This window comes from Platichthys flesus, chromosome 7, assembly GCF_949316205.1.
Source record: "Platichthys flesus chromosome 7, fPlaFle2.1, whole genome shotgun sequence".
NCBI classification, from domain to species: Eukaryota; Metazoa; Chordata; class Actinopteri; order Pleuronectiformes; family Pleuronectidae; genus Platichthys; species Platichthys flesus.
The window spans coordinates 26,006,988-26,032,735 of NC_084951.1; the positions used below are offsets into that span (position 1 = coordinate 26,006,988).

The window sequence follows — 25,748 nt, forward strand, 5'->3', positions numbered from 1 at the left end:
TCCCTGTCGTCAAAGTGCCCCGATTTTTAAAGCTCTGTCGTTAACGAACCTCTTTTCAAACAGCTTATCTCACCTCGTTAGTTTTTTACAAGCTTTTCACGATAATTTGTTTTGGCCTTTGTGTGTGAATGTGTCTCCAGGCAGACGGGACACATTCGTCTCACGTCTCATGTTCGTCCTCGTTCAGCTCGTTGGACTCGGTCACATTATGTTTTTATCGATGAAGCCACTTTGCCACCGCATCAATCATGAAAACGTTTTAATTCTTTTAATTTCTGCTCAGACTTCACTTCACTTCACCTGTCGGCTGAAGCTTTGTGGTAACTTCAGATCAACTTTATGTCATATTACATATTGAAGTGTAATTTTCTGTTGCTGGGCCTCTCAATCGATACATTAAGAGAAGAAGCAGTTCGATGATGTCATGAAGCAGCAGTGGGATCCTGGGAGTTGTAGTCCCGACCACTCAGCTTCTCTGTGGGTTTGATTCCTTCAGCGTTAATCGTTCCAGAGCAGAATTATCAATCTGTTAAAAACCTGAATGAAGCAATGAATGAAGAGGTTCGAGCTCCACTGGATGAGGTTCTACTTTAAAATGAGGTTTAGTTTGATTGATCAGATTTGATTTGTTCAGCCCATATCCTCAGATCCCAGTTGATGACCAGCCGGTTGTGCTCCTCTCTCACCACTAGGCGGACACGGACCTGTGTGACTCACTGGCCTCGGGCTCATTGGATCAGGGTGTGTTTTTATTTGATGTGCAGCTGCCGTGTGTTTTCTCTTTGTTGCGGTTGATTCCTGATGACCTCTGCAGTTTGTCTCACAGTGTCTCACATTGTGTCTCACGTTGTGTCTCACATTGTGTCTCACGTTGTGTCTCACGTTGTGTCTCACGTTGTGTCTCACACGTCCGTCCCCTGATGCTGGCGTCTTCCTGTTTGATATTTATCTTGAAAGCATAGTTTGAATTCTTTCATCGCTCACAGAACCTGAAATTCAGCCGTGGGTCTGGAGCAGCTCTGTCCTCGCAACACTGGCTGGACTGTTGTGGTCAAATCTGAATGACAATAGCCCCCCCCCCCGGGCACCTGATTCTGACCAGAGGAAGTCTGGTGTGGGGCAAAGTCGATTCAGGTCACGACTCTTGTCGACTCAATTAGGGTCAAACCCTAAAAAGGAGAACTCGCTCATGTATGTGGAGGTTTTCTACTGCTGTCCACAGTTTGCAGATTCCGTGGCTGTGAGGTCTTACTGGTCGTACTGGTCTCTGCCCAGTTGACCTCCCACATTCTGTCCATGGAACTTGTGTTTTCTTGTTAGTACCTTGGAGCTCAGTCATTTTATCACCAGACTCTGTTTAGCGTGTCTGGCATGTCGGGGGGGGGGGGGGTGATGTGGCTTCATTAACCAGAAGAGCTGATGAGTCACGCAGGGTGAATACCTGCAGATAAACCACAGTGAGAGAGAGAGAGAGAGAGAGAGAGAGACTCAGTCACAGACATCAACAGACTCAATGTGAAACAGGAACTGAGTTTAATCTTTTCAGCAGAAATCTAAATCTTCTCTGGTTCCAGGTTCTGATGCTTTTCTGTGTCTTATAACAGTGACTTCAATATTTTGGGGTTTTGTTTTATTTCTCATTTAAATAAATGGTGTGAAGCTCTGGGAAGTTTAACATGTTTATATTGTGTTACGTTTTGTTTCTACGTCAAATATCCGTCAACACACTCGCCTAAAGTCAGCTTGGCCAGAGTGGATCCATACCAGTCAACGCCACTGGTGCAGTTGTTTCCAAATGGTAGTGTTGGAATGAAGGGTAGTAACATTTCTGACTCATGCACTAAGCGGTCGGCCAATCACAGCAGAGTGGGCTTATCAGGAGGCGGGGCCAAGATCTTAAATAAAGGTTTCCAGACGAACTATGAGACGAATGTGTGAAACCAGTTCAACCAGAGCCTCCCATTAGATTATTGACACAGACAAAATATGAGCTTTTTAAACAGTTAGTTTTAAATATTGTCGTATTAATAAATACATTTGTTTAACACACACATATTGTCGTGTTAAGTGTGGTGTTATATATTTGAACGATCAGCTGCTCTGTGTAACTGAGGAATGACCTCCGAGCTGCTTCTGTCCTGTAATTACTTTTTAATTATCTGTAAATTCAGTATTACTACATTCAACACTTATATCTGGATGTGGCCCAGCCTGTCACATGGATCATGTGGATTCTGTGGTTCTGTTGTTTTCATTCTTTATCTCTTGCATTTTTATGAACAAGCCGATTTATTTAGAGAATAATCTGCACATGGAAAATGATGCTTATGCTTTGGAGCATTTCTGCTGCTGTGACCTGGTCCTGCTCTGCAGGGACTCTTCACAGGAGCTGGTCCAACACTCGCTGCCAACGTGCTGGAGAAAGACAATCCTCTTAGCTCAGAGCCGGTTTTCTTTCTAGGCCACCGAATGGCTGAGTGCAGAAGTCCTGTCAGTTCAGCCTGGCTGTCGGATATCCTCTCCCTGTTAAGTTCCTTTGTCCGCTGCTGGTTGGGTCTCTTTTCAAACACAACCCCCCTCTCCTCCTCTTTACGGCCCGAGCCGGCAGCTGCAGGGTTAATGTTCAGCAGCAGCAGCAGAGGAGCATGCAGCCAGGGAGGCAGGAGTTGTAGGAGGAGGAGTGCAGCAGCGAGGTGGGGGCTGGTCCACAGCTGTTGTGGGAGGCAGGGTCTATTGAAGGAGGAAGCCTGCCTCACTCGCCCTGGAACAATGGGAGACATGGCAGCCTCTGCAGGCAGCAGAGACACACACACACAATGCACATGCCCAAGGACGGGCCTCTTCTAGCTGGAGCCGAGAGGAAACCGGCTTCCTCGCCACACAGGGTGACGCCACTTCTACAAGCGGAGAAAAGAATCTCCTCCGCGGCCGGAAAACAGAAATGTGAGGTTGTGGCCTCTGTGTCGCTCTCTCTCTCTCTCTCTCTCTCTCTCTCTCTCTCTCTTTTTCCTCCTCTCTCTGGTGCCTTACGTTTCCTGAGCTGAGGGATCTGTGATGTGGTCACTGGATGACTGAGGCAGCAGGAAGGTGAGCTGACCCAGGATCTGTGTGTTTGTGTAAATACTGATTTGTGTTCTTCCTCTGGATCTGTGTTGTGACAAACTGAAGCAGCTCTTCTCTCAGAATGAAGTCATGTGTCAGCGAAGGAGGAGGCTTTGGTTTTATGGTTTTGACTTGAATGGATGTAGTGACTCTCAGGGCAGTGCTTGCTCTGTGTGTGTGTTTGTGTGTGTCTGTGTGTGTGTTAGCATTAATGTTCTCACATGTAAGGCTCATTAATCACCAGGCAGCCAGCCGAGTTGTCATCTGGATCTTGGTTTCGAACACACGCAGCATCACGGAGGCTTGTTTCGGTCGCAGCCAAACAAAGTGTCATAAATCTGCCAAACGCTGGTTGTGGGTTCAGCGCCGCCTGAATGTTGTTCTGTGGTCGTGAACAGAATTTGTGTTGCAGCTGGGGGGGGGGCAGGGGTGTGTTTCCTGGGTGTGGAGGCCGCCTGGCACCGATTTCAGAAGGATCCCTGCGTCGTGTTTGATTTGCTCTCAGACGTACGTGGCGCACATCCAACCTTTCAGGCCTTTTGGGAAGGGGAGCTCCCCCCCCGACGTCCCCTCCCCCACCTCCCCTCGCTCCTCATCCCAAATATTGCTTGTGTACGATTGGTCTCGGCTCCTGCAGCCGAGCATCAGACAGGAAGCAGCAGCGAGGGAGCACAGCCAGCCTGATTCTGTCTCCCCCACATCTCTCTGCTCTTTGATGTTTATCTGCACCTGGATTAATGATGCACACAATCGAGGGGTAATAGTGTGTCTGCAAGAAAACAACAACAACACCAAATTAACTTTGGCCTACATTTTGTGTATGTGAGTGTGGGGGGGGGGGGGGAGAGACTCAAGTCTTCTCTGATCGTGTTTAATTCCATCATGTGAGGATTTAGGGTTTCGTCACATTGTTTACATCTCACGCCTACACACTTCAATCTGAGCCTCTCCAGATTGGCAGATGGAAAGCTCCGTGTTCGACGTATCCTGAGACGGCCTTGCCTTTCGCCAAATCCCCGAGAGTGTGACCGACATGATTTAAGAAGCTTTTGTGCGTTTCTTCCCTCGGCTTGTGCGGGTTCCTCTTTTTGCTTTAGCCTTGCCCTGATTCCCCCGAATCACATCTTCTCATCCTCCCTCATCGGCAGCATCTCACCAAACCCCTTTTATTAGAAAAAGCTTGAGTTTCACTCTCTGCATCTCAACGTCTAAAATCAGAGTCCTCCCTCAGTGAATGAAGAAGGGATGTGGAGTTCTTGTTTTCCTGTTGTGTCCTCTGTGATCTGTCGTCTTTGTGATCTGGCTTCTGGACGCGGATCACAGATCACGGCCTTCCAGGACCAGGTTTACCAGCCCAGGCTCTCGCTCTATTAAAACCCAGATTGAGAAGGCAGATGCTCCACACCTCTAATCCCATTCAGTCTGACAGGACCTAACAGGATCAGGTTCCCCCGACACACGTGCTTTCAGAAATGAAGAGTTAACGCTGCAGCTCGGAGCCTCGACTTATCTGCAGCGATCGGACAAGACGCCGGCTGAGGAGACGGGCCGATAAAGAAACCTTTGTGGAAAGTGGACGTAAATAACAGGGAACTCGGTTGATGGGGGGGGGAATCCCACGTTGGACGAAAACAAAAAGACAAATCATTGTGCGGCAGTGGGTGTGTAAAGTGTGCGACATCATCAGAGAGACATCAAAGAGGAGTTCTTAAACGCTGTGTCTGCTGAATTATTCATCCGTCTTTCTTTCATTACACTTTACAATGACTCAGAGATGAAAGGGAAGACGAGAGCAGGGAGATTGAGGAAGGGGGGGGGGCGAGATAGAATGGGGGGGGATGGGGGGGCGGGTGTTGGCGTGGCTGGCGTCTGCCGAGCACTGGTATCTCCCCGAGGGCACAGAGGAGCCCCCCCCCCTGCTCCTGGTTTCCTGTTCACTCGCTGAGCCCAGGAAACCTGCAGAGGTGACATTGGCCTCTCCAAACAACCCCCCCCCCCCCCCCCACCACCACCACCACCACCACGATGGAAGTTCTAAAGATCTGGTCACGCCGTCCAGATCCTGTGGTTTCTGTCTCATGACTCACAGACTCACAGACTCACAGACTCACAGACGTGATGTCAGGAGGTTTTTTCAGCAGAGAAATCGTTTTTAATTCAAACGTTTGTGTTTTCTGCTCCTCAGCTCCGAGGTTGTGTCGCTGGGAGACGGAGGCGCCTGACGGAGACTCCACCCGTCCTCCAGCACCATAAGGACAGGGACACCCACAGGTGAGTGTGTCCAGAGAGAGAGAGGAGTCAGTTCACCGGGGCTGCAGCCGACAGATCTCCTCCGGACCCCACTTTGTCTCAAATACATCTTAACGTAACAACAAATGCAAAACACAGGTAAACCCTCTGAAAAGGAGTTGACTCATTGACGTCTGTCCTCACCTCGATGTCTGTCCCCCGGGCGTCTCGGGTCCGTCTCTGATCAGAGCCGATAAAACCTGCGTCCACTGCAGAGACATCCGAGACGTGAGTGACGGGTGGATCCATTCTCCTGGCAGAGAGGAGCCAGATGTTAGAGGGTTTATTCCTTATTCATCACTTTATTCTTATTACTTATAACTCAGTGGAAGGAATTTAAATTGTTCAGAGAAGAACCCATTACATCCTGGTGCAGATGTGAGCTTCTCCTGGAGGTGTCCTCGGTGTCTCTGCACGTTTGTCCTCAGACAGAAGCTGCAGCAGCTCGTTCTGTCCTCTGCAGCAGTGGCTTCTGGGTGATTTGTCGTGAAGGACACGGGGGCGATTCATCTGCAGCAGTCGACACATTCGTTTTCCTCTGGTGTCAAGTTGCTGTTTATTTGTTTGCCGCTGAATGCACAGCCGTGACCCCCCCCCCCCCCCCCGCTCACAGTTTCTCGTGCAGGTATCCGTTTGACTCATGTTGGGAGGAACAAAGCAGAACCCGCTCGGAGGCGAACACGTGATCCTCCCTGTTTTGTTCGCTCTGGGACTTTGAGCTGCTCTTTGTTTACTCTTGTCGTGTTGACTTTCACCTCCGCACAAGTTTCCATCTATCCTCACCAGCTTCACTTGTGTTCTCCTCACGTTCACAAGAAAGAGACGGTTTTCATTTTCCAGATGTTCTGTAGAACTAAGATGGCTGTGATGTGTCACAGTGGATTCGTCCCTGTGACGGAGCTGACACTTATGATTGTTTTCATTATTTATTGATCTGCAGATTATGTTCTGATGTCATTGATCGTCTGATAATCTGTCATTGACGTGAGAGATGCTCGTTGTTCCCTCTGATCCTGACGTACAGTGACATGTCTCCATATCATAAGATATATTATCACATATGAGTCTTTTTCTTTTGATATTTTCAAGAAGTGTTTCAGATTCTTTTGACTCAGAGTCATGTTTTCAGTGGTGATGAAGTGTTGCACCAGCATCACCAGCAGCACCAGTAGCTCTGCTTGCTTTCCCCTTGTGTCTTCTCGCTGTCGGGCGCTGACGGCACCAGCGGCTGTGAGTCTGCCAGCTGAGCTCGGGGGGGGGGGGGGGGGCTCCCTGGCACTGGAGCTCCTCCGGGACACCCCCCCTGCTCCGCCCGTTCAATGAGCCTCTCACCGGCCCAGGACGCTCACCACCAGCGGGTTAACAGCGCTGCAGTTCACAAAGCAGCCACCAGGACGTTCTCTCTCATCGATGTGTCTGTCCGTTTATTTGCTCCCTCATTCCTTTGTCTGGAGGAATCTTTTAAAATCTTTTAATTAAATCATAGATATTATAAAATCAAAGTCAGTAAGAGCTGCAGAGTTCAGTCCAGTGATGATAATTAATCATTTCAGTTGAGTTCCAGTTTTGCTCCGGATCTAATTTATTTTTCTCGTGTCAAACTTTTGGAAATCTTTATTTGTTTCGGCCTTTCAACAACAAGCTGATTCGTGGAGCAGAATCTAAGACATAAAAAGGTTTTAAAGGAAAATTCTGTTATAAAACAGGGGGAATTAAAATACCTCCATTTAAATGAATAGTCCCGAACTGAATGTGACTGAAGGCAGCAGCAAACAGACTGAGACTGATGTTCAAGAACTGAGACTTCTGGGAGTTTGTCTCCTTAAAGAAACTGAACTGTGCCTCTTGTTCAGCTGCGACCTCAGAGGACCTGAGAGCTCTGGGCTGCAGTTCATCTCTTCTGTGATTGGGCGTCAATAGAAGGTCGTCTTGGACATGAAGTCCTGTTGGATTCTGGGTATTCACAGAGAGACAACTCTTAGCTCTGAGATTCTTTTTCTCTCGTGGCGTTTCCAGCAGAAAAGGAATCTGCACATCAGAGAAACCACAGCGGCAGCAGAACCACATGTTCACGTTATATTTAGAATCTCTGTTGTTGTCTTTTGGTCCACGCTGTAATTTCCAAAGCGAGCTGACAGAGAGCCGAGGCCCCGGAGCTGTAATGTGCATTAGAGAGGAGCGGAGCTGGTGCCCCCCCCCCCCCCCCCCCCCCCCCGAGTCCGAGGTCAAACGGACCAATCAGATCTGCCTCCGTTCTGAGATGGGCCACATTGATCAGCTTCCATTACACGTGTAGGCTGGAGCGAGTTCAGTCGGCTGCAGCTCGATAAGCGTCCTTCACTCTGGAGGCGGCTGCTGCTCTGTGAGGAAGAGGAGGGCTTCTCAGTCCAAGGAGCGATGAAGCTCGATAATCTTCCTGTAAACGCTCTGGAGACAGCTCCGGTTACAGGAGGCCCGACTCCTCCGACTCCTCAGGAAACCTCCTCAAGCTGTTAATGGACATATTAATGTTGGTTTTGTTTATTAGAGCTCGTTGGTAGATGATGTGTTTCAATAAGAGCCGTTCAGAGATGTGCATTTAGGTTTTACATTAGAAAATCCATTTATTTCCTTAGTTCTAGTTTGATATATTTGGTTGTTTTTGTGTTTTCTCTTTATATTAATGCTATTTACAATTAAATGAATTGTTGGACTGTAAAAATGAAGCTTCAGTTACATTTCTTTGTCGTGAGGGTTTGATAACGACACATTTACGAAATCATTTTGCTCCCTGATACGAGGATCAGCTACGGCAGTGAATGTTTTTTTCATATTTCATTATTTACATGTTATTTGAATATTATATATTTAACTATCAACATTTCAGTATGAAAAGGAGCCTCCGTGGTGAAATATAAAAATACATGAATCTATTTTTAGAGGAACTGGTTCAGTGTCTGTTCTAAACCAGTTTGTTCTGGTGATGCTGGTTTCAGTGTGAAGACGAGGAGATGAAGGTTTTGTTAGATATGAGATTCACGTCCACACAGACACAGATTCATAGAATTATTAAAAAGATAAACATCAACTTCACACTCGGGACTATTTCCTTCCAGATGACTCTGCTCCACGTTCTTGAATTAATATAATATAAAACTGAAAGATATGGAAAAGCCCAATATGATGATTTCAGATGATTCGTCTGAAGCACTGAACCACTGTAGATTAAAAACTCATTTTCATTTATCAAACTAGCTGCAGATGAATTTCTCTCTTCTTGTGCTGGATGAGTTCTGAAGCAGTAACAGTGGCTGTTCTGTTGTCTCTGTGTTTCTCTCACTTCCCTGTGGTTCTCAGCCCGGAGCCTGTTCCTCCTGCTGAGGACATGAATCTTTAAAGACGCTGTAATCAGTCGGTTTTTTTACACAACCAATGGGTCATGTGATCGGGGGGGGGGGGGGGGGGCGGGGGCACTCGTGGTGATGAAGCCACAGAGATTTATGGCTGGACCCTGCAGCTCCACATCTGGGTTTCACAGGCTGCACCTTCACTGGGGCCGTCTCCAGCTGCAGCTGCTCCTGCAAAAAAAAACAACAACTAAAGAATCTGCACTCGTCTGCTCTTAAAGTCAAAACGCACACGAGTGGAACCTGGACGTGAAACCCAGCAGCTCCACCGCCACACGGTTCCCTCAGGAGCCGGTTGAGACCCAAACGGAGCTAAAACCTGCAAGTGAATCTGGAGGTTCAGACTCCAGATGAGTGACAGTGCTGCTCCGAGAGAGCCACAGTCATTCACTGCTTCAGCTCTGAATCGTGATAACAGTTTGTGTTGTTAGTGAATGTGTGCGACTGGTTTCCTAAAACAGCTGCAGCAGTCGCACACTTTTAAAGTGCTGCGTTTGCTGGGGACTATTTTCAGCCGTGGATTCATTCATATTTTATGCTCATGTGAGAATTTACAGCAGCACGATGGTGTTTGTGGGTCTGTGTGTGTGTGTGAGTGTGTGTGTGTGTCTGATTGTGTGTGTGTCACTGTGCTCATTGATGTGTTGGTCCTCAGACGACAGTGCAGCTTTGTGGTTCAGAACAACGACAGATCAGAGTCTGGTCACAAACACAACTGTTGTTTGTTAATTGTTAGATTTGGTCTTTTTGTGTAATTTGTTTTTTAATCCCAAAAAAGAATTGATAATCACCGGACTCATCATAAGGAAACAAGTCAAAGCTCTTGTGTGTAAAGATCTTTAATTTATTGATTTACATTAAATACATCAATTTAACATTTATAAGAATTATACAAACGTTTATTAAATGACAAATAAAGGTTTTATCTGTGCACAGTAAATTCCAGCCCAAACAGAATGAGGATTTAAATCAGTAAAACATTCCACTAACAAGATGAATAAAGCCGGGCTTGTAAATATTTTCAGGCTTTTTCATATTTAATGTTTTATTAATGAATTTTTCAGATTTATAATCAAGCAGCTCGGCTGAAAAACAAAAATCTGCTCAGAGGATAAAATCTGAAGAATCAACACCGAGCGCTTAATAGACGTCGACAACATGCGACAGTGAGAGTAACGTAAACATCACATATACACACAGACACGCACATATGCTACACAGATACAGAGTGTGTGTGTGTGTGTGTGTGCGTGTGTGTCACCTGTCGGCTTTAACGCTGCAGGAAACTGTGCTGGTTCCTGATTGGCCTGCAGCCACAGAATCAGGCTCCTCTCATCCTCTCTAATGATCCTTAAGACTTGACCGTGATCTGGGTCCACGTCGACGACACACACTTCACTGTTCGGCTCTGACTATCAACACACACACACACACACACACACACACACAGACACACATCTGGAGCCGTGCCCGGCAGACCGGTCCTCGCCCTGCAGGGCTCCACGCTGCCAGGCTCCGGCTCCGCCTGCACCTCAGCCTGGAGCCGGAGTCCGATCTGTGGATTTGTTGAATCCTCGGATCGAAAGCAGAGAATTCTGGACACAAGCTTGTGTGTGTGTTGTGTGTGTCTGTTGTGTGATGAGGAGAGAAAACTCTGCAGCGGCTTGGAGGGCGAATCCTGTGGCTGATTTGTAAACGGAGGAAGGTGAAGGTAATAAGATTAACGTCAGTGTTGGGGGGGGGGGGGCAGTTCAGTCCGAGCTCTGATGTTTGTGTTGGTTTGATGTGAGAGGTTCACTGCAGACGGCAAGGAGCTGGAAGCATCAACCGGTTTGAAGAATAACACATTTCAGCCACAGAAATATGAAATCTTTCAAGATGTCACCTGTGGGAAACTAATCTCCACTGGTGCCGCCCTGGGAAACCTCAAGTCCTGTTTATGGTTCACGTTGTTTTTACTTGTTGAACCTTTTCAGTGTGAAATATTGTCGATATGTTTTAGCAGCTACTAGAAATCCCTTCTCCCTCCTGGTGGTGTGAGCGAGTAACGAGCTCCTGGTAAACAAAATGTCAGATTCATGTGAAGGTTCTCGGTTTAGAATCGACACTTGGATTCGTGTTGACTGAACACAGGTCAGAGAAGAAGCCAGTAAAGTTCTCAGAGAATAATTTATGGATCTCTGTGAAAACGACTGATATTTGTGAGTCTGTGAAATGTTTGTGCAGCTTGATTGATTTTAAAAGGACTAAGAAGCTCCACTCAGTGATGTCAGTAAGCTAAGATGGTGAATATGGGGATTATTATCATTATTATTATTATCACTCCTCATTCTCCCTCAAACATCACATCAGGTTTATTATCATTGTTGAACCAGGTTTGTCCCGATGAACTTAAAAATCTAAAAGGCTCGAGGGTGAATTCAAATGGAACTTTTTACACTCGTGTGAGTTTATGTCAACTTGTCTGAATCACTTCTGCTTTTTTTTATTGTGTTTGACTGATTCTTCATCGTCTGTTTCTCCAAACTTGTTTCTTTTTGGGGATTATAACCTTTTCTCATTTTTTAATATTAAGTTTATTTAATATTATTTAAATTATTGATATCAAGTTCTGTTGAGGTGGACTTTATATGCTTGGGTGGATAAAGTCACAGAAGTGAATCTGCTTGATGCAAATCTGATGCAAACACTGTGGTTTGATGGAAAGTGTCTCGTGCAGATATAACAGACACATGTTGTCGTGTCTCAGACGAATGAACACACGCACACACACACACACACACATACACACACACACACACACACACACACACACACACACACACACACAGTGACTCTGTTGAAATGGAGGAAGCTCTGGTGATGGTTGGTTTCCTGCCTCAGACGCCAGCTCTGCTTTGTGAGACACTTTCTCCTCCTGTGTGGCAGATGCGAACAATGTCTGACGAGACCGAACAGAGAATGTGTGACGAGGACTTCGGCTCGGACGAGGAGGGGGGGGAGGCGGACGTGGAGTCGGACCTGGAGGACAACAGCAGCGAGCTCCTGGACCGGCTCCGGGAACTGGAGGTGAGGAAAAACCACCGGCACATTTTAAAGAGAAGCAAACTGAAGACCAGACATTTAGTCTTTCAGTAAAACATTAACAACCTGCACTTGTTATTAAAACGACTTCACTTACGATTTCCTGTTACTACGCTTTTGAATGCAGCTCATTCTCGACCGATCCCTGTTTTAAAAAGTTATTTTCAACAGATTAATCTTAATTTTTCATGCTTCGTGGTTCAGTTCATGTCTGATGCACAACACAAACTAATCTGTTTATCTGCTGTGTTTGTTTTTCACCTCTTTTTCATCACAGGCCGAGAACTCAGCTCTGGTTCTGGCGAATGAGAGTCAGAGGGAGGCGTACGAGAGGTGTCTGGACGAGGTGAGCGTCGTGTTGCTCGGTGTGAAGTGAATGAGATCTGAACTCCAGTCTGCTCAGTGTGTGAAATGCTCTCTGCTGCTTTCAGGTGGCCAACCACGTGGTCCAGGCTCTGCTCAATCAGAAGGTAACGTTGTGTGTGGATCTTCTTTACTGTGGAGTCACAGACCGAGGTGTGCGTCAGTTGTCTCACTGCCCCGTCTGTCCCCGAGCAGGATCTGAGAGAGGAGTGCATCAAGCTGAAGATGTTGGTGTTTGACCTGGAGAGACAGAACCGAGCGCTGTGTGAGCTGTTCCAGCAGAAGCTGCCCAACCACCCCCCCGCCGCTCACTACCAGGTAACCAGCTTCCTCTGAGATGGTTCAGGACCGAGTCCGTCCGAGGAGCATCCACCAGAGAACCTTGTTATTATTACAACAGGAAAATATCAAACCATCATAACCATGCGAGATCAAATCAGAAGAAGAAGTTTGCAGACACATAGTTTTCCTGTTGGGTAACGGCTCTTAGCTCAGTGACTGAAGATCTGTTCCCCTCAGTCATTTTCAAACTATATGTGGATTATTTAGAAGTTTCAAAGTTCTGTAAATATAAAATAAAAAGTGCAGAGAAGTAAAAGTGACACAAATTGGAAATTCAAGAATTAGAAATTCACTGTATCTTCTTTCAGACCAGACACAAGTGAACAGTAGAAAGTTATTTGAATGAAATTACACATTTTGAATAAATGGATAAATAAGATGTAAACGTACCAAATAATTATTGGATAGTGGAGGAAATTACACGTACTGATATAAGATAAGTACTCAGAAAACGTACAGTTAGGCTGAAGTGTGTGTGTGTATGTGTGTGTGTTTGTGTGCGTGTGTGTGCAGCTCAGATTTTGTGTATCTTCCCCCCGGCCTCATTCTCTGGGACTCTGCTGAGCCAGTAATGGATCTCAATCTTTATCAACACACAATGGATCTCCTGGACTGTCTGTGTGTAAAATGTCCTCCTGGTGTAAACAGTGTTGTGTTATTGACCTCGTGAATCTCGTGTTTCAGGTGCACGCAGGCCCCCCCCCAGAATACAATGCACCGCCGCACAATGACTCCGCCAAACAGGTGGAGCCTGCACAGACCGAAGCACAAGCCAAGGTGAATATCACACAGTGAATCCAGAGTGTGTGTCTGTGTGAGACGTCACCACACACTCTGACGTTTTGACTGTTCCTTAAAAACAAGACGTCTGCTGCTAATCTCCCCCCCGCACTCACTTCCTGTACGCATGCACTCAAAGGTCCGAGTTGATAAAGATCGTTTTCTCTCCGCAGGGAAACGGCTACCGCACACAACACGCCTCCCCCGGCCCTCGGGGCTCCGCCGCCTCCATGGAGGCCCTGTCGCCCTTCTTCAAGAAGAAAGCACACATCCTGGAGGTCCTGCGCAAGATGGAGGAGACCGACCCCCTGAAGTTCCACCCGTCCACTGCCAGCTTGTCTTTCTGCGACTACAGCCAGGTGCTCATGTCCACGGAGGCGGTCCTGGCCACCGCGGACCCTCTTCCCTTCCAGTGCAAGTCCGTCCACACACACTGCCGCTGCTCCTGCTCCGACGCACACCCGCATGTTAACGGTGACGGGGGGGCGGTGAAGTGTGAGGGGGGGAACGCCAGCTGTTCACACTGCAAGCGGAGCCCGGACTCTCCTCCGAAGCCGTGCAACCACGTCTGTAGTCCCCCGAAGGCCGGCTCCGCCCCCCAGAGCCACGCAGCCCCTGCAGCCGCTGCCAGTGAATGTTACAGTAAGTCTGTTCCCCCGTCCAAACAGTGCACCCGGAGTGAAGCCCACCAGCCACCAGGAGGCGCCGCCGCCCACTCCTCGGTCCCAGAGGCAGCCGATCACAGTGGGGAGGTGCTGGGAGCGGAGCAGGAGGATAACCCAGCAGAGAGTTTCCCCCCCGCCCCTGAGGAGCTCACCGGTTTCTGCTCCACGACCCACCTGCAAACGTCTGTGACGGAAACCTCCCACTGCGACATGGACGTCAGCGACGGGGTTCCCAACGGTTTGGCGCCGTCCTCCATCAACAACAACATGAATGAGCCCTCGGCCGTGGACCCGGAGGCCTCCTCTGTGAGAGCCGGGGCCTCCATCAGCCCCAGCCCCTCCTGCCTCAGCGACGTCAAGGCCGCCGCCATCAACTCTCCGTCCAAACTGCTCAAGTTTTTAAAGATTCCCTCGATCGGGGAGAAGTCCCAGCCCCCCCCCGCCGCCGTGCGCCTGAGCCCGCAGCTCACCCGCAACTCCCGGATCCCCTGTCGCACCAACAACTACGAGGTGTACCACTCCCCTGTGCCCACCCGCCGAGCCACCACCACAGAGAGGTGCCGGCAGCCCCCTCCGCCCCCGTCCCGGTCCGAGTCCTACCCCGCCACTCACTCGGCACCGACCTCCCCCCCGCAGCCCGAGGACGTCTGCTCCTCGCCCGCTCAGGAAACGAGCTACATGAGCCTCTCTGCACCTACAGCTAACTCAAAGATGAGCGCGCCTTCCTCCACCTCGTCTTCCTCACCCAAAGTCTCCCAGAGGGTCCCTCATTATGAGAACGTCTGTGATATGTCCACCAGCTCCAGGGAGGAGGAGCCAGCCCCGGGCCTGGAGAAGAGAACCACTCTTCCATCTCAAGCGAAGGCGAACGGCGGCGAGAGGAAGCTCGTGAAGTCGCTCCCAGAGAGCGCCATGAATCCCCCCCCTCAGCGGAAGCAGTCTTCCTCCTCCACGTCGGAGTCCACGTCGGACGATGAAGAGGATTCAGACAGCCCGGTGTGGGTGAACCACCACAGCCTGCCAAACTCGTCCGCCCTCGGCAAAACTCAGGGCAGAGCCAACTACTCGCGAGCCAGAGAGAAAGTGCAGCCTGTCATAAGGGAGGTCCCTGTGCCGAGCGCCGAGGTCGCCAAGCCGCCGCCCCCTCCGCCTCCAGCCAGGAGGAGCGACCCCTCCTCCATCCCCAAGAGACCCGCGCCCGGGGCGGCGAGGTCCCAGGCCGACTCCAGTCACCACGCTTTCAAGGACCGGCTGGCTGCCCTGGGGAAGCTGAGGAGCTCGGAGGACTTACAGGTCGGCCTCCATCCGGTCGACCCGGCGGGCGACGCCTCCTTCGGTGAAGAGCGGACGAAGACGGTGGAGCGGCCGCTGGAGCAACTCAAAGAGGAGCAGAGACACTCGAGGTACACCGACTCTCTGGAGAGCAAACCTAAAGCTGGAGGCGCTGGTCTGAAGTATCCGGGCTCGTCTCAGCTCTATGATCAGGCAATGAAGTCTCAGTCTTCTGCTGCAGCTGTGGTCAAACCAGAACTGTGTGTGGTGAAGGCCGAAGTCCCCAAGAGCCGGATCAGTCTGCCGTCCCCCAACGCTGACGCTCCGCAGGTTCTACGCAACAACATCAAGTGTCCCGGCTCCTTGAATCTGGCCTACAACGCCAAACCTGGTCCTCACAGTAACAGCAGCCCCAACAAGATCCCCACCAAGTCGCCGTCCAAACCGTGTCCGGCCCCGTCCGTCCACAGGGGGGGGAAGCCCCCAGAGGCCCCACGCTACTCCTCCAAATCAGAAGAGAGGACCAAGATCAGCGGGAAAGGGAAAAAGAATCCGATGTTTGGGGACAGCCTCCCGCCGCCTCCCCCGAGACCTCCCTCCTCCGAGGGGGAGAAGCCCTCGCCGCCGGCGCCCTGCCCGCAGTCCGCCATCGAGCAGAAGGTGATGAAGGGCATCGAGGAGAACCTGCTGAAGCTCCAGGAGCAGGACAGAGGAGGGCCGAGCGTGGAGGTCAAGCAGAAAGCCTCCAACGGCATCGCCAGCTGGTTCGGCCTGAAGAAGAGCAAACTGCCCGCGCTGAGCCGCAAGGCCGACGGCCCCAAGGCCAAGGACGAGAAGAGGGAGTGGAAGATCAACATCCCCTCGGTGGGCAGGGACTCGGTGAAGATAGCCAGCCGGTGTAAAGAAGGCGTGGAGGGTCTGAACATCTCCACCCTGATGGAGAAGGCGGAGGGGCTGCGTCGGGCCCTGGAGGAGGAGAGGGCGTACGTGGAGAGGTCGGGCCGGGGTCACTCCTGCGAGGTGGTGATGGACCCGACTCAGGGACAGCTGGCGGTCATGTACCGGGGGGGGCGCTCCGACAACTTCATGCAGCAGCTGCTGAACAGGTGAGGACACGGCGAGGACACGTGGATTCTAACAACGAGCAGATTTAAAGGAGACGTTTAAATAAACGTTACGAGTTTTGTTATCATTGCACTTTGTGTTTTAAAGTCGTGGTCTAATTGTAGGTTGTGTTTTGAATCGTATTGAGTCTCTTTGTGTTCAGTCTCTGTTTCATTAGTGTATTTTGTTCTGAACTAGACCAAGAGTTTCCTGATTGTGTTTGTGCAAAGCATTCTGGGATCACAGCAAAAGTTGCGTCGTCTCCAAAATTAAAACATTCTGACCCCGATTGTTTGATTCTTCCAAAATCTTTAACTTCTTAGAGGACAAATCTAACAAAGTATTTATTTATTTGTCCGGACAAAGCAGCATTTACTTTATTGGACACATGATTATATAATATAATATTCAAAGAGCAGATCCAGGAATTAGGTTTTTCTTTATTTAACGTTGTGAGTTCGGGTGTTTTTCATATTTCACGCAGAAATGTGCAGGAAATAAAATCCTCTGTGAAGTGAACAGGGGACGTTTGTGCAGATCTGGAAAATGATTTGAATTCTGTGATTGAAAAGACGTATTTTCAGGGAGTTGATCTTTCTTCAGTCTCAAATGTTCCTTTCAACGACATCAGAGAACAGACAAGTTTTAAAAAGACGAAACTTCGTAACGACAGAAACAAAGTAAGAATATTCAAGATGGCGTAACAGAGTAAAATAAAGATGATACCAGAGAAAATACGACTCAGCTCTGGTGGAGGTTATATTCCTCTGTGTGTGTTTCTTTGTTAATTAGCGAGATTATGCAAAAGCTACTGAGCCGATTTCCATGAAATTTGCGGGGGTGGGACGTGACCCACTTCAAGGTAGATCCGGATCAGGTGGGCGGTTCAGGGAATTGTTTGTTTCCCTTTCTTCAACAATCTGGGACTAACTTTGATTTCTCAGAGAATAATTCATGGATCTTGATATTTATGTGAAATCTGGTGAATTTAAATGTGGTTTCATTTGAAGCCGGTTCGGCCTAATGGAGGTTTGAGCCCCCCCCCCCCCCCCCCCCCTGAATCCTTCTCTGCCCACATCCTTCCCCCACGTTTCAGGGGAACTGAGTCGTTCTTGCTTCATCCTGCTAAATATCAAACCTCAGTGAAAACACAATAGAGCAGCAAAAAGACACAAATGTAACACAACAATCCTGATGTTGCTGTTGAGGACCTGTTAGAAGACGCAGCTTGAAAGACACAGGACAAGTCCTCAGGGAATCAACCTCTAATATCGACAACAGCTCTGATCCGAGGTGCTCTGCGGGTTTTGTGGATTCTGAGATTTGAACTGAACGTTTGTGTTCGATGCCGACAGAGTGGACGGGCAGGAGGTGATCAGCGTGCCACAGCGCCGGCTCTCCTTCGACTGCAAGAGCTCGAGGCCGCTGTTCGCTCAGCAGAGTGACATCATCAGTCGAGACGACATGGAGAAGGTGCGTCCGGTTCTTTTCTCTGTAGAATCACGTGATGCAGCCGCTCTCAGGGGCTCAGTTCACTCACTGCTCCGTCTCCACGCAGGGGTCAGAGAGAATCGGCAAAATCACATCAGACGAGAACCTGGCAGACCACTCTCAACACTTCGCAGGTAAGAGTCACTCACTCCAAGTCTCCCACAGTTTGAAAGATTCACAAGTGTTTTTACACTGCAGTTTTAGTACTTTTACTCAAATACAGGATCAGAGTACTTCTTCCAGAACTGTTTTTTACTGAAACACATCATTTCCATTCTGAGGGGAATTTAATTGGCTTTAATTAGCATATCAGAGGGTAAACAAAGGAGAGCAGGCCCCGAGGAGAATCGGTTCTGACGCTGCAGACAAAGATAAATCAAACAGGGGGGGGGGAATTCACTCACACAGATGCTTTGTGCCTTTTTGATTCCACATTAATCTCTCTTCATTCTTTCCTCTGCAGGTTCTGGTGCCTCCACGTACACGCTGGACAGCGGCATCGGCACGTTCCCTCTGCCGGACTGCAGCAGCGGTGCAGCCGGACGCAGCCTGTCCAAGACGAGGGCCGGGGCCGAGCACCACGCCTCGGGCTCCCCGGGGCGGGCCGGGCGCCGGGCTCGCACCCTGGACCGGGAGCTGCCGTCCCAGGACGAGGGCTACACGCCGCACAAACAGCTGATTCCCACAATCCAGTACGGCTCCGTGCTGGAGGGGAGGAGCTCGGCCGGCGTCCTCCGTGAAGGTGCCGGAAAACTGTCCCACACACACACACACACAACAAACGAACACACACACACACACCGGACAGACAGACACGTTTGTAAAAGACAAACTTGAGAAAAACATTATCTTTTCGTCTACAGACAAAGAAGCTCACGCAGCGAACATGTTTTCTCCTCGCTCCAAAACCTGGACGTTCCCGAACCTGAAGACTCCGGCCGGCCCGGCGGACGTGTACCTGGCCGTGGAGGAGGAGGAGGAGGAGGCGGTGACCTTCACATCACAGTTCAGAGCGGTACGTCTGCTTCAATGAGCTGTGGAGCTAAACTCTCAAGATAAAAAAAAGGTTGGAAAACCAGCCAATGTTTTCATATTAGCTATTTACTACTCAGATATTTAATTTGTTACTCAGAAATATCCTTATTGATTTGCAGCTTAATACCAAGAAAGTTCACCTAAAATATGGGACTGATTTTATGTTCTATCTAAATTCATTATGGTTTTATGGATTATTTGTAGATGCTCAATAAAAACCTTGAGAAGAGAAAGTAAAATAAGAAGAGATGAACCTTTATCTTCTGGAGAGGAAAGTGCAGATACATTTTTAAATCTCTGGCCTCTTACATAATGTAAAAACACAGAACCATCTTCTCCCTTAACAAATTATTAATCAGCTGAATATTAAAGATTCACACTCAGGCCAGTTCTGTAACCCACTTGGAAGATGTTGCATAAGATGAGACATGTGACCTAAACCGTGGCTTCCTCTCCAGAGCGTGAAGGCCAGCGGTGCGTCCCCCAGCCGGGTGGTGGACCCCTGCAGCCTGCCCGTCCCGGCCCAGTCGGGGATGAGCCGCCGGGGAAAGACTCGCACCCCCAGCGTCCCCGAGATGAGCCGGGACGGAGGCCTGGAGCTGCTCAGGGAGAGGCCGGAGGAAGCCCTGTCCCCGAGCCGCCCTCAGGTCCTGGAGACGCCCGAGTCTCTGAGCGACTCTCTGTACGACAGCCTGTCGTCCTGCGGCAGCCAAGGATGATCCCCGGAGAGGACGGGGGGGAGACAGATCCTCTGAAGACGACAAGACCCAGCGCCGCTCGGAACGCGTCCCCTGGTCGCTGGCTGTGCACCGCGCCCTGTCGATGTCCACAAAGAAGAATCAGGTGACGTCTCATCCGCCGCTGCAACTGGAACGAGGGATCGATGGACTTCTCCTCAGGATTTCCAAAAAACGTGAAGCCAAAAGTCGCCCAAGTATAATCGATTGTTCACTTTGACGCTTCTCTTTAACTCATGTACAGGACTTCAAGATGCATGGCCACGCTCACGATTAGCACAACACGCCCTCGCTCCCAGTAACCGGTTGGCGAACGTTCAGACTTTTGTTGGAGGAATCGGTGAAGACGCATGAACACGTCCGCTCGGTTCATCTCATCAACTGAGAAAACAAACTGAAAACACGGAGCTCCGGAAAAAAAATGAATGTCCATGTCTGTGATTCATAAAAGGCTCGACTCATGCATCACGATTTTAAATGTACAAACGATTTTATTGATCATGTTGATATTGTTTTTGTGGCCGAGGACGGTCGTCAGAATATGTCTGTTTGAAATCATGCTACATTTAAAAGGTAATATATACCAGCAATAATTACATAGAAAAGAGAAATGGCTACACTATTCGATGAATATGTATTTCTATTATTTATTTATTTTAAATGTTCATCATCTGCAGTCGTCTTTTATTTTGTAACCTCTCTCTCTCTCTGTGACACTTGCCGTCTCCTCGCTTTCGTAGATTTGATCATATCCTGTATCTCAACATCTGTTGCTGTTCGTTCCGTAGCCACTAGAGGTCGCCTGTACCTACTGCCGTTTTTCAACTTTCTAATTAAAATGTTTTGATTTAGGTCTTTGTCGTTTTTTTTTACCTCTGATGAGGAGGTGGTGTTTTCACCCACGTCCATTTTTCTGTTAGCAGCAGTACAGACAAACTACTGAGCTGGCTGAGGACAATTCTATCTGCGGACTGGGGGAGCCGGGATCGAACCACCGACCTGTTGGTTAGGGGACGACCAGCTACTCTCTCTAGATACTTATTTTGTTGCACTTGATATTTTGACTCCACTCCATTTGACAGTTGTAGTAACTTGTCAGTTTAATATTTTTGCAACAGTCACAATGAGTACGAGACTCATCTTTTAAAGCTCTGAGTACTTTTACCTCCTAATACATTTAAATAACTTGGTTAATTAGGGCTGATTATTATTTGTGATTATTTCTATTATCAATTACTTCAGTCTAAGTATTTCTCTTTGGTCTGATTGAAACTTAAAAACATTAAAAACAATGACATGACAAAGAAAAGCCGGTAATCTGAATATACACAGAGTTTTCTTGCAGTACTATAAAGTATTTTTACTTCTAAAAGATTCCACATCTTCCTTCACCAGGTCATAAATAAGCAGAGACGTCTTCACTTCCTTTACGGACGTTCAACACATTTATTAGAGCAAATGTATCAAAGTATTAGTTTCAATTTTACATCAATAAAATAAATTCTTCACAGTATACACTTCCCCCCCCCAAAAAAAAAATTACCAATGCCAAATTGTAAGATTAATGTCATTTGGCAAACTAACTTCTGGACAACAGATATTTGGAGAGATTTACAGGGGGAGCGGATCAGAACAAGTCGCCTGTCTCAGCAGAGAATTCAGGTTTTGAACAGATGGCATCGACTCGTCCTCGTCCAGCAGCCGGGAGGTCGAGACCCGGCTGCAGGCGAGAGGGTGGACCACGAGTCTGAGAGTCTGTCGTGTTCGTGTCGACGGTTTCAGATCTCGTTCTCAAAATGTTTCTCACAAAACTTCATTAATGAGGGGGGGGGGGGGGGAACAATAGAGCAGGAACTCTGTGGATCTGTTGTCAGAATCATGGGACACTTTATCTTGTGACACGCCACTAAAGAAAAGTACTGAGGGAAACTATAAATAAGCAAATCAAGGAGAAAACAAAATACATGAGTTGAAATTAAAAGAACAATCACTTTCAGAAGCTCACGAGCCACTAACAGGAGCCTATCGTTGACTTATGGCACTAAATAACAGTAATATAAAAATCCTCTGAGCGCTGCCTTCATAGAGCAACAACTCCCTCTACAGGCCAAGCAAGATCACTGCAGCTTCGGTCTACTCTCCGTTTACAGCCGAGATGGGATTAGCGTTAGTGCGCCATAAACTTACATTCAACCCTCGTAAGTTTTAAAAATAAATCGAAACAAATTTCAATAATATAAGACCACAGAGGAGTTAATTCAAGAAATGAAGAAAGAAAGTGAAAAGCACCATGTGCGCCGCAAATTGTGCCTTTTAAAGATCTTCTCACAGGTCGTTTACTTCTTCTCCTTCTTCTTGTCCTGGAATCAGAATGAAAACATTAGACAGCGTCACAGCAGGTGAAAGGTTCGATTCTCACATGACTCTGATCCCCCCCCCCCCAAACGCACACAGTACACAAATTAAAGATATTCAGATCCCAGGGTTTGAATCACATGACCAAGGTACTGCAGTGAAGCGGTTCCTGTCACAGCTTTCATACAACTATATACAAATATATATCATATTTTAGGTTAACATTCTGGAGTGATTGACAAAAATAGGGTAATAGCAGATTTATGTATTTTTGTACCTTCTCGTTCAGAGCGAGGATGACCATCAGTTTCCTGAAGATGGTGATGAAATCCAGGAACAGATCCACACAGTGCCTTGAAGGAAATGATATATTCAGAATCTTAAATCTTTGGACCTGTCACTTGGAACCTGAACCAGACATGTTGATGATAAAGTATAAATCCTCACCAGACGTAGTCCTTGTCTCCGTTCTCGGCCTTCTCGATGATGAGCTGAGTGTCGAACAGGACGAAGCCGCACATGATGATCAGCCCCAGGTACATGTGTGCCTGCCCCAAAGCAAAACACACGTTAGTGACACGTCCACTGTGACACACAACCCATCCAAGCTTCAGTGTGGGGGAGATTTAACAACCTTGAACAGCATCACGGATCCGAAGAAAATGTTCATAATGGACATCAGGAACAGGAGGGAGAGACCAGACATCAGGGTTCCTGAGAGGAAAACACAGGTTCATACAAAGACATAAAGAAGAGAAGAAATCCAACACAAGGGCCCGGTCCTGCCTTACCTCCGAGGAACAGGTAGCTCCTGCGCTTGGCGTACAGGGCGCTGAGCGTGAAGCAGACGAAGACCACTGAGGTGCCGAGGAAAGCCGTCACAATGATGCTGAGGAGAAACAAACCAGAAACACTGTAAGTTCACTGTACCGACACAAATTTCATATTAAGACGTGTACACAACCTCAAAACATCACACGGGCACTGAGTAACTACACAAACCTCGGATTGATGGCGATGACAAAGTCCATTGTTGGGCCGAGACCAACACCTGCAGACAGAGGAAGATAAACACTGCTGTAATAATGATGATAAGGGTTAAGCACAGATATCATTGTAGGATTTTCACCTTAAAAAGTAATTTAAATGATTAAATGAGTGTCCATTTTTACTTCTGGGGTATCTGACTACTGGACTACTTGTATTCAGGCAAAGTATATTCTTTAATAAGCTTCTCTGCTAAATTACTATTTTATCTGCTGTCTTAGGTTAACTATATTGATAGTTTGGTCTCACCTTGAATTGAATGAGACGGGAGTTTGTTTGTTTATTGATTCTGTTTACTGTTTCTAGTTTCACTCAGGTGATTGAGAGTTAAAAAGGAACCAGCTCAGGTTAAATTGCTTGATTTTTATTCCAATTCTGTTAAGGAACTAACTAAAACTTTATTTTAATTTCCACCTCTTGAGGTAAATAGACTTTGTCCAGAAACAGTCTGTGTCAAATTAAGAGATTTGGTGAAACTCACTGATTAAAGTTTATTTTGTTATTGACCTCTGCTGAGTTTCTGCTGCTGTGCCATTAACACCAGGTAGCTGATTGGCTAAGGAGCAGGGGGAGTGGTCAGCACAGCTGTAGCTACTATGGATAAAGCGTCAGCTAAATGAAAGGTAACAATGATATGTAATGTAATCAATTATCTGAATACTAATGGCTACAGCTCCGCCCACAGCGACAGGTTTACCTGTGAGGAAGGCGAATCCTGCCAGGATGGCCAGTCTCTTCTTCTCCGTCTCGGGGTTGTGTGGCGTCATGGCCAACCAGAACATCATCCCCAGGGAGCCGAGCACCGACAGCAGGCCGCCCTGACCACAAACACACGCACACATTTCACACTTGTTTCAAAGATCCTTTTCTTCTTCAATTTAAGAACTCAAAGCACCAGGATCTCAGTGAGCTGAGGATCAACCTGTGCAGGAAGCTGCAGTGTCTCGTTACCTGGAAGAGGCGCGTGACCACGTGCACGTAGGAGCCTGCGCCGGCCACGAACATACACACTGCCAGGCTGGAGTACACATTCTTCAAGTGCACCTGAGTGGAGTGAGATCTGCAGGGAGAGATCAACACAAACTGAGCATGAGACACGGGGACAAGTCAGCAGCTGGAATCCTCCACAGAGCAGTGGGCTGCGAGCTCACGCACATCTGGGAGAACTTGAAGAGGGAATCAAAGTTGATGTTGCGGTCGAAGACGTTCATCTTGGCACCAGGAGGATCTGCAGAGATTAGGATTCAGTTAATGTTGAAATATTATATAAAAAAAACACAGCATCAGTTTCTAAAATGTGACACGGCTACAGATTAAAGTACAGCTGCAACGATTAGTAGATTGAAAAACATGTCAAACATTTAGAGAGTTTCTTCTTTATGTGATATGATCATACAAATATAAATATAACAGTCGTGTGTATTGTGATGTCCTGTAACACATTGTAATAATCAAATTGCTCAAATTGATCAACTAGTAAGGACAATAGATTCAAGATTCACTATATTGTCCTTAACAGGTTAAATACAAAGAAAGACGTCCAGATAACTAATAAAAGTATTAATGTTGTGGTTTCTGAAGTAGTAACAACACTTATTAGAGGTAGAGGAATAATGATATTATACCTGTTGATGTAAACGCACATTGTTGTGATCTAACTGTTATTGTTTCTGTACTTGTTGAGGTCGCACCCCTAACGGAGGAAGTTTAACTACTTTTACTTGTTTGGACTTGTCATTTCCTGTTTGGTCGCTTCCACTTCCTGACTCCGAACTCTTCTGGTGCTAATGATTCACGTCGCGGATCAAAGTGCGCACTTTATCAAACAGTAGCCCGGTTGAGCAACGGGTTATCTCGCTAACTATCGGCCGCGGGGGATCGTTAACTAGCACTAAAGGCGATTAGCGAGCTAACTAGCTGCTGCTAACCTGCCGCGGCTCGGTTGTGACGTCGGGCCCGTTAGTTCAGTTCGAGTCGTGAATAGAAAACGAGTGAACGAGTTACCCTAACCCTAACCCGAGATGAAACACGAAGTGGGTTTGACGCATCGGAATCTCGCGCTAGCAGCTACGGCTGCTAACCAGCTAGCTTGACTGAAGCTAGCTGGCTATCGTCTGTCAACAGCATTCGACGGGTGTGTGTCGGTGCGTGGGGATAGGCGTCGGTTCCTCGGGGTCGATGTGCCGGGGGCCTGCCGCGGGGACGTTACCTGAAGCCTCGGATCCGGTCGGTTCTGTCGGTTCTGCCGCGGTTCTCCGTCTGTCGCTCTGTTTTGTTGAAGAACGAAGATCTACGTGTCCGTGTGATCCGCAGCGGCCTTCTGACGTCAACGTGGAAACGCCCCGGAAGTGACGACGCCTGACAACAAACACAAGATGGAAATAAGATGTCCTGAAAAGGGGGGGGGGGGGGGTTTATTTTATATGCACGTGCTGTAAATGGAAAGATTTAATAATCTATCGCTTGGCTGAAAGAAACACAATTAATGAATCATGTCCAATATTTAGGTGTATATTTTCATACTTTATTTTATTATTTAAATTCTATATTCAAATATTTTGGACATGGCGAGAAGGGAGCATCATTGTAATTGTTGTGTACATGATAAATACAGTTTTGTTTTTTACTCCTTCAGCTGTTATATTCCAAGTTCCTAATTGTGGGACTAACAAAGGATTAACTTATCTTATTATAAG

General features: G+C 47.8%; 2 protein-coding genes across 3 annotated transcripts in view; one reads left to right on the forward strand and one right to left on the reverse strand.

The window, feature by feature from the left end:
• Positions 1 to 20,501, forward strand: part of nckap5l (NCK-associated protein 5-like) — a 28,954-nt gene extending 8,453 nt beyond the window's left edge. Inside the window, exons 1-13 of one of the 2 annotated variants that reach the window (XM_062390961.1) lie at positions 3,014 to 3,087; positions 5,288 to 5,373; positions 11,706 to 11,846; positions 12,139 to 12,207; positions 12,293 to 12,331; positions 12,420 to 12,542; positions 13,251 to 13,343; positions 13,520 to 16,389; positions 17,743 to 17,860; positions 17,946 to 18,012; positions 18,342 to 18,620; positions 18,742 to 18,893; positions 19,372 to 20,501. In XM_062390961.1, coding sequence (XP_062246945.1) covers positions 11,706 to 11,846; positions 12,139 to 12,207; positions 12,293 to 12,331; positions 12,420 to 12,542; positions 13,251 to 13,343; positions 13,520 to 16,389; positions 17,743 to 17,860; positions 17,946 to 18,012; positions 18,342 to 18,620; positions 18,742 to 18,893; positions 19,372 to 19,632 — 4,212 coding nt within the window. In that variant the 5' untranslated portion in view covers positions 3,014 to 3,087; positions 5,288 to 5,373 and the 3' untranslated portion in view covers positions 19,633 to 20,501. Of the gene's footprint in view, positions 1 to 3,013; positions 3,088 to 5,287; positions 5,374 to 11,705; positions 11,847 to 12,138; positions 12,208 to 12,292; positions 12,332 to 12,419; positions 12,543 to 13,250; positions 13,344 to 13,519; positions 16,390 to 17,742; positions 17,861 to 17,945; positions 18,013 to 18,341; positions 18,621 to 18,741; positions 18,894 to 19,371 lie in introns of those variants that run through there. The other variant, XM_062390960.1, reaches the window with a different exon arrangement.
• A 581-nt stretch (positions 20,502 to 21,082) lies between these two features.
• Positions 21,083 to 25,419, reverse strand: tegt (testis enhanced gene transcript (BAX inhibitor 1)). Its single transcript, XM_062391034.1, has 10 exons — positions 25,262 to 25,419; positions 24,208 to 24,280; positions 24,004 to 24,112; positions 23,750 to 23,870; positions 23,008 to 23,056; positions 22,797 to 22,894; positions 22,640 to 22,719; positions 22,453 to 22,553; positions 22,283 to 22,358; positions 21,083 to 22,010 (listed from the first exon to the last, which is right to left on the reverse strand). The coding sequence occupies exons 2-10, from the start codon at positions 24,261 to 24,263 to the stop codon at positions 21,987 to 21,989; spliced, it is 714 nt and encodes a 237-aa protein (XP_062247018.1). The 5' UTR covers positions 24,264 to 24,280; positions 25,262 to 25,419; the 3' UTR covers positions 21,083 to 21,986.
• Between the last annotated feature and the right edge of the window lie 329 nt (positions 25,420 to 25,748).

Coding starts and splice junctions, on each gene's coding strand:
- tegt (XM_062391034.1), bottom strand. CDS start 24,263: ATGAACGTCTTCGACCGCAACATCAACTTTGATTCCCTCTTCAAGTTC. Junction 24,113..24,207: donor CTCTTCAAGTTCTCCCAGAT/GTGCGTGAGCTC, acceptor CTCTCCCTGCAG/ATCTCACTCCACTCAGGTGC. Junction 22,720..22,796: donor GAGCTACCTGTTCCTCGGAG/GTAAGGCAGGAC, acceptor TTTTCCTCTCAG/GAACCCTGATGTCTGGTCTC.